This window comes from Lycium barbarum, chromosome 4 (genome assembly GCF_019175385.1).
Source record: "Lycium barbarum isolate Lr01 chromosome 4, ASM1917538v2, whole genome shotgun sequence".
In the NCBI taxonomy this organism is placed as follows: domain Eukaryota; kingdom Viridiplantae; phylum Streptophyta; class Magnoliopsida; order Solanales; family Solanaceae; genus Lycium; species Lycium barbarum.
In genome coordinates this window covers 116,063,679-116,071,502 of record NC_083340.1, presented here as the reverse complement: position 1 = coordinate 116,071,502, position 7,824 = coordinate 116,063,679, and the positions used below count along the sequence as shown (strand labels likewise).

The 7,824-nt window shown below is 37.2% G+C and overlaps 1 protein-coding gene across 1 annotated transcript; it reads right to left on the bottom strand.

Moving 5' to 3' along the window:
• Positions 1 to 4,258: 4,258 nt before the first annotated feature.
• Positions 4,259 to 5,277, bottom strand: LOC132638534 (SKP1-like protein 14). The gene has a single exon (XM_060355379.1). It carries the CDS (start codon positions 5,062 to 5,064, stop codon positions 4,543 to 4,545), a length of 522 nt encoding a protein of 173 aa, XP_060211362.1. The 5' UTR covers positions 5,065 to 5,277; the 3' UTR covers positions 4,259 to 4,542.
• Positions 5,278 to 7,824: the final 2,547 nt, after the last annotated feature.

The following is a 7,824-nucleotide window of genomic DNA, read 5'->3' as shown; positions in this document are numbered from 1 at the left end:
AAAGAGACATCCTAGTTACCTTTCTTTGTTAAGGATATTTGATTTATTCAATTGAAGTGGAAAATTAGGAATACAAATGCAAAAGAGGATTTATTACAATTGGGGTTTTTTTGCTTTAAACTTAATGGACCTGGACTATTTTAATTTTTTTGGGTAATGTATTAAATTTCGGTGCGCGTTCGGTTTTATCAAACTTCGGTTCGGCTATTTCGATTTCGGTTTTTTGACGATGGACACCAAACACCGAACCAAACTAGTTCGGTTCGATTCGGTTAGATTTTTTGATTTTCGATATTTATGCCCAGCCCTAGCATGATTTTCCCCGTAGACCCCTAAGTTAATCCTTTTTCCCATTGAGCACCTATACTACTAAAGAAGTGTATCAATTTAACACTTTTTGATGACATAGCACGGTGTGTGTAATACACTCCCCATAAGAGAGTGAAAAGTCTTGATTTTTTTTCTTTTTAATTTTTTACTTGTATCTTGTTTACCTCTAATTTGCCGCCAGACCCGCCACCGTCTCCACCTTCATAACAAGACAAATGATAAAAACACATCAACACTAATAAAAATGAACACTCTAATTGCCCAAAAAATAAAAGTAAAATGAATAGGCTAATTGCCAAAATAAAAATAAAAAGGAACACGCTGGAAAAAGAGCCGAGACTCAACCAACTACAGAATCAAATTCAAAGAAATGAACAAGCGTTCTTGTGTTCAGAGAGTTTATTTCCGGTATTTTACTACTATAGATCTTACCCGTTTGGTTATTATTAGCAATGCCAACAGCTTGTGAAGGTCCAGGGAATTGAAGAATTGACTAATAACAATTATATCAGGTGGTATTTAGCCGGATTTGTCCGTCCTTCTTCTTGATTTATCTGGGTTGAAGTAGTATTCCAATGAAATCTTCTCGAGAGACGAGTTTTACCAGCAAGACGATATTTGACAGAGAAAGAAAAAATATGAAAAGAGATCTAAGAAGAATCGTACTCGTCCCAACGAAACTTTCGACCCATTTGTTTTTTGAAATTCGATTCGCCGGACAACTACGCTTGCCGACGTGGCTGTCCGTTCCTTATTTTGAGGGTGAAGTGGAACGAAGATGACGGAGACGGGTTATTAATTAGTGTTTTCTTTTCTAATTTCTTATGTGATGGATTGGGATTCTGAAATTTGTAGTAGTACAAGTGGTCAATAGCAACATCTACGAGTCTAGGTGTTTAAATGGAATTTTATGCCAAGTTCAGGTGCCTCTTTATGTATTTGGCCTAAAATATAAAAGTATATTACTGCATGTTGCAGGAAGGGTTTCTTGTCCTACGAGTAGTCTTGATTTTTTAAAATGGGAGTAGTATTTTCTATATGGAGATGTGTGTATAATAAACCGTATATTGATTAAGAAAGTTTCTTCTGAGTTAACTTGACTCAAGGAGAATGGGAAGACAGCTTTAGCAGAGCTTGAGAAAGTGATTTTGGGGAACCAATTCCCGGGAGAGGAGAATAAGCTTTGAACCCATGAAGGCAAAAGAATGCAAATGCGGATGAAATGGATGTATATGGCGTCTTTGGAAACGAAGATGTACCATACGACCTTTGGAGCAGGAGAAAATCACAAGGATTCTTTAAAAAGGTGGAGGCTGCAGGTGATGGAGACGACTCGCAAACTTGGTGGTGCCTCCTCGTTGCTTCACATACATGATCTCAAGAACAAACGCCCCTAGAATCTGGATGACAGGCCGTATAACTTCCTCCAGATGTTAGCAACAGGTAGAAAGAACAATGGTATGCATGGGACCTGACAGTGCTGGCTTGTAGGGTGAATTACAAAGAGAAATTTGTGCCATCAGATGAAGGTTGTTACACCATAATGGCGAACAGGGAAAGGAGAAACGGCTGGCAAGGAGGTTCTTTTCGCTACCCTTTATATAAAAATAAGGAACCTGGCACATTATCCTTATTAGGGGCGGATCTACAATTTCGGTTACGGGTTCACGTGAATCCAGTAATTTTTGTCCAGACTCTATTATATATTTTTAAAAATTTCCTAAAGAGTTATAGATTTGACTGTGAACCCAGTTATTATTATATATATTGTAGTCGTATGAACCCATGATCTTCAAATCGGGGATCTGCCTCTGTTCCTTACTATTGATAACCCTGCCTTTGAGAAATGTTGTGCCGCTATTACCTCCTAGAGCAGTATCTTACATTGCTTAGAGATTAAACATGTGAAGGCGTTTGGAAGGGAGAATGCGACTTCCCTTTATTTGTGACACTTATTTCTAAGTGCACTAGGAGGTTGGATCAGAGTCGACTTCCTCGTTATTTGTTAGTTGTTGTTGTACTTAGCGTCTAAGTCCTTGCTGTTTGGTTTCCATTTTGAAGAGCATCCTGCTTCAACTTATCTAGGCACTCCTGCTTGCATTTATCTCGGTTTACTGTCTTCTCTTACTGATTGGGAAGTATAAGTGACTGTGGTTTACACAGTTGTAAACAGAGACACCTGTGTAAAATCCATCGGTGTACATTGTATCTCTTGTAAGTACCAACTAGGATAAAGCCACCTATCATTAACGACCCATTTTGGAGAAGATTTAGGTGGGGGAAATATGTATTTAGGGTTCTCATTTTAGAAAATTTGCTCTATTCCTATTAAGTATATTAGAGTAGACTTATAATCTTATGATGTTTACCTATATTAAGACTTCTTCATGTCTTTTGGTTAATATATTGGATATCATATGCTATTGGGTTGGCCTAAGGGGTTTGGGCTAGGTGTTATCACGGCTTAAGCAAATCGGGTTGCGACAATCTTGATGTTGTCATCAAAGAACTTGCTCATTTTGACTTAGCAAGGTTCCAAAACTAACTAGTTCTAATAAACATGAGGATTGCGGTTAAAAAACCTTCAGGTGTTCAGTACTTAGGTTAAAAATTGTGTGCATAAATTGTTATTATTCTTTATTATGAACTAGCACTATGAAAATCAATAAACGTTGAAGTATCAAATCCACACGAAAACAAAGAAATATGGAAGGGAAAAAATAAGAGTGGGTATGCCAAAAAAAATTATTTTCGCTTTATTTTTCATGGTTTATCACAAAATTGCAGTTCAAACTTCAACACAATAGAATGAATTTTGATCTTTCAGGATTGAACCTCAGGACACTGAAGTTTGAACTATAAGAACTGAATTTCAAAGAAGTTGGTCTTAGGACACTCTTGATTAAACTCTGAAGCTAAAAGATGCTTCTCTCATGAGAGAGCATCCTTATACTCCCTCCGTTTCAATTTATGTGAATTTTTTCGGAGTATGAGGATCAAACTTTATAACTTTGAGTCTTTGACCTTAAATTTTGACATAGATTTTTGAAGTTTGTAAAAATAAAATTTATATATTTAGAAACTACATTAAAAGTACTATAAGTCATGATAATTTATAATTCAAATAATTTAGAAAAAATGTGAGGAAAACGTAGTCAAAGAACCACCTCGTAGACTCCCCAAATAGTAAAGGGTTCACATGAATTAAAACAGAGGGAGTATAAATTATCATTCTGATCTTTGTAGTTAAAATAAATTTAAGCAGAGATTATAATACTTAGGTAAATAGAAGAGAAAGAGTTAAGTTTAACATTCCGATTGACTTGAGTTTGTTGGTCTTGAAATCTAGTTCTGCGTTACAAGCTTACTGTTCCATTAAGTAAATTGAAACGTGTGTGAATGTTATGAAGTGAAATCTTTTCTTGGGGGTATACGGGAGGAATTGAATGAGAAAGAGTTTTGTTTGTATTGAGGACTGTAATAACTTGAAATTTCATCTTAGGTACAAATGACAATTCCAACTCAGATTGCATGATGTATACTGAAACCAACTGGCAGTACATCCAATTGGAGTCGCTAAACCTCTGAGTGAATGATTTTAAGCATCAGCTTGTTTCAAGCTTTATTTCAACGTGTTAATTTTTTTTTTAGTTATTTGATATTTGTGGGTGTCTTTTGTCATTTTTTTTTTTGGGTGTCTTTACAAACTATGGGGGAAAATAGAAGTATTCTTTTTTGACTTCATTTGCTTGGAGAAGAAATTACTAAGGCATGAATTAATTGTATGTCATGGGAATCTTCACGAGACGGATGATAAAAACACTCGTAAGATGGAGAAAACATCATTTCTCTATTACTCAAATCCTAGTCGCTATTTGTTTCCAACTGGCAACATTTGAAGCATATATATCTATAACAACTAATGGAATTTTTAGCTAACTAACTGATTAGAACCTCTTATGAGCATACTTATCAATAACATTCAAACACATCCAATTAAAATAAAATTGAATAACGTCAGAGATATAATATGGAGAAACAAACATATAGAACATGCTGAACACACATATGACCCTTAAAATTTGTCCCTTTTTATTTTTTTTACAAGCGTCAACTCATACCATAACCTATTAGTTACCGGGCCTTTGCTCGAAAGAGAAATAAAAAAGGAGCACTTTTCTAAACAAAAAATAGTATGACATCAATTATGACTTAGTCAAGCGAGTGGTCAAAATCCCCTTCGAAAGCGTGAGGGTTCTCATTTCGGATCGCAGCTTCTTCCTCTGGGGTGAAATCACTGGTGATATTGAACATCTCTTGAACAGCCTCAATCGACTTATGCTTGATCCTATCAGCCACCGCCTTGGAGCATAAATCTAGCAAACCCATGATGTCAAGGAAATTCGCAGCCGATAAGAAGTTAAAGAGGGTTTTCAAATTAGTACGCACCATTTCCTTGTCGTAATTCTTTATTTCTTCTTGGTTTGATGTCAACTGATGCATCTTGAGGTATTCAATGATCTTCGTGAGGGTTTCTGTGTCCACGTTGAAGAGTGGGATGACGCCGACGGCACATCCATCTTCAACCATTTTCTTGATCATCAATGATTGAATGGCGATGGATTCTTCCAATTCAAACTCATCACCATCTGAGGACTTAAGGGTCAAAACCCTCTTCTCTATGGTTGGTAGTGTCGCCGCTGCCATTAATCCTAGGTTTGCAACTATGTGCATGCTCTACCTTGACTTATATGATAATCTAAATTGTAAGATCTAATAAATGCTTTTAATTAAATACCAAATTAGATTATCATATTTAGTATTCTAAAAAAAATCTCTCTTGATGTTTTATGGTTACTTATTTACTGAAGAATTAGATTACTTCCTATGTTTTATTAAATGTAATAGTTGTATAGATTTTAATTTGACTTGTCTATTGTCGGAAGAAAACAATAGTGTCACGATCCAAAATTTTCCTAAGCCTGATGGCACCTACAACCCAACTTGGTAGGCGAATTGTTTTCAGTTTTAACCAATTTTCATTAATTACAAGCATTAAAGGAACATTAAAGACAATTATAAATCATAAAACGTCTCAAATAACCATAAGAGTGGAAATACAAATACAACTCCAAAATGTGGTGATATGTGTCAAGTGTTTCAAAGAGATACCCGCAAGGGTGGCTCAGTTGGTTGAGCATAGGGCTTCCATTACGGAGGTCTCATGTTCGAAACTCCCTACCTACGACAGTAGGGGATTTGCCATCTGGATCGAGCTCATCGCAAGGGGCTTGCCTAGTGCGGGTTACCTCTCCTGTGTGGTTCATGGGCTATTGTACAGGAGAGGAGTTTACCCTGTGCGCACTCGAAGGGTAGCGGCTGCGGATTCCTTTGTCATAAAAAAACAATTTGATGTAACGACCTGTCTAGTTGTTTTGAGTATTAGGACCCCTAAATGACCCTCCCCGTAGACTTAAAGTGTGATTTATGAATTGTAAGGACGAGAGACACGTTTCCCGAGGCAATGGAATGAGCAGCGGAGAAGAAAATCAAAACTAGGAAATTGAAAGCTTCCACATAGTTCAAAGAAAAATTTAACCCTTCACCCTAATTTTAAGCTTTAAATTTTTTTTCGTTCTTCTTTCTATTTCCCTGCACGCCACCACGTCTACTGCCAATTACCCTTTCTTCCTCCTTTGACCCCTATGTGGCTATACACCTACACTAGAATAGTATTCTACATTGCATGTTCAAGTAGTTTAGTGTATTTTTTCCTAGTGGTATAGATGGTGATGGGGTGATAGGGGGAGAGAAAAAGAAATGAAAGAGAAGAGAAGATGGTGGTGGAGGTGATGAGGACAATGATAACGAGGAGCGATAAGAAGGGTAGAGAAAGAAAGGGTGATGAGTGGTAGAGGTAGTGGCTATAAGAAAGAAAAGAGGAATAAAAAAATATATAAAAAACTCAAAATTTGGTGGAACGGTCAATTTGCTCCTAAACTACGTGAAATGGTCAAATTTTCCCGTGAACTATGCGAAAGGTTTGAATTTACCCTTTAAAAAGTAATTCGTAATTGCATGATATGTGGAATCACCTAATGCTAAGCCTCCACCGTTTACAAAATAATAGCAAATTTGTCTCGTTTCGCATATTTCAGGAGCAAATTTAACCCCAACTATTAACGGAGGCAAATATATTCCATTTCGCATTCAGGGCAAATTTGATCCTTCGAAATGACTCCTAAAAATTTAGGATTAGCATTTCTATTATGGAAATGTGTATATAATAAACAGTATATTGACAAAAGAAAGTTAATTTTGAATTGAGGAGAATGAGAAGATAGTTTTGGCAGAGCGCTTAAGAAAGTAACTTTGGAGAACCAATTCCTAGGAGAGAAGAATAAGCTTTGAACCCATGTAGAAGGTAAAATAACCCGATGAAAATGCGTATGAAATGAATGTATATGGGGTCTTTGCAAACGAAGATGTACAATAAGACCTCTGGGGGAAGGAGAACATCGGAAGAATTCTTACACCATAATGGCGAAGAAGGAAAGGAGCAGGGACGGATCCGAAAACTCGAACCATGTAATTGTATTGAGAGTCCGTTAGTTATATAAGAAATTGCTAGTTGGGAACCCAATGCTAAAACGACATGTAGGCTCAGCGGTGATGAATGAACCATGTTTTAGTGTTTGTGTTCTTGATGTGGGATCGATTTCCATTGGAATCTTGTCTAACTATTATGGCATATTAGTTTATTTTTGTCATGACCCAACCGGAGGGCCATGACGGGCACCCGGAGCTAACCCACCGGGCACCTCTCATCATACTTTCACAATCATATCTAGGTGAGCCACATGGCCTGCTAACAATCTCTATGCATCAATAATACCATTTCCATTAGGCTAAGGCACTGTTATATCAACATCAACAAACATGCCCATATACATATATACAAGCCGACGAGGCTGGCAAAATGATATACAAAATAAGAGCTGACAAGGCTAGAGACATCTAACTGTACATGACTGTCTACGAGCCTCTAAGAAGAGTGTGTAAAATCATATAGACGGGACAGGGTCCCGTCAGCCCATATATACACAAAAGAATAGTACCAACAGCTGCAGCTCCGAATCAAGTGGAGCTCCTCTAAGCAGTCTCTGAATAAGCAGCCTACGGATCAAGTCTATCTCCCTGTCCACCTGCGGGCATGGCGCAACGTCCACAAACAAAAGAACGTCAGTACGAACAATGTACTAAGTATGTAAGGCATAATCAATAGCATAATAGAAGCATGAAAAGTAACATAAGATGGAAGAGTCATGGGATGATAGAGCCACATATACCTCTAGCGACGTTCATCATATGTACTTACCCTTTTTCCAATGGGAACCTTCCATTACACACACTTATATATTTAATAGTACTATACCCGACCATAGAGGTTCGGTGTTTCACATACCCGACCATGACAAGGCTCGGTGTTATACA

Excerpts from the sequence above, each read along its gene's own strand:
- LOC132638534 (XM_060355379.1), bottom strand. The coding sequence starts at position 5,064 with ATGCACATAGTTGCAAACCTAGGATTAATGGCAGCGGCGACACTACCA.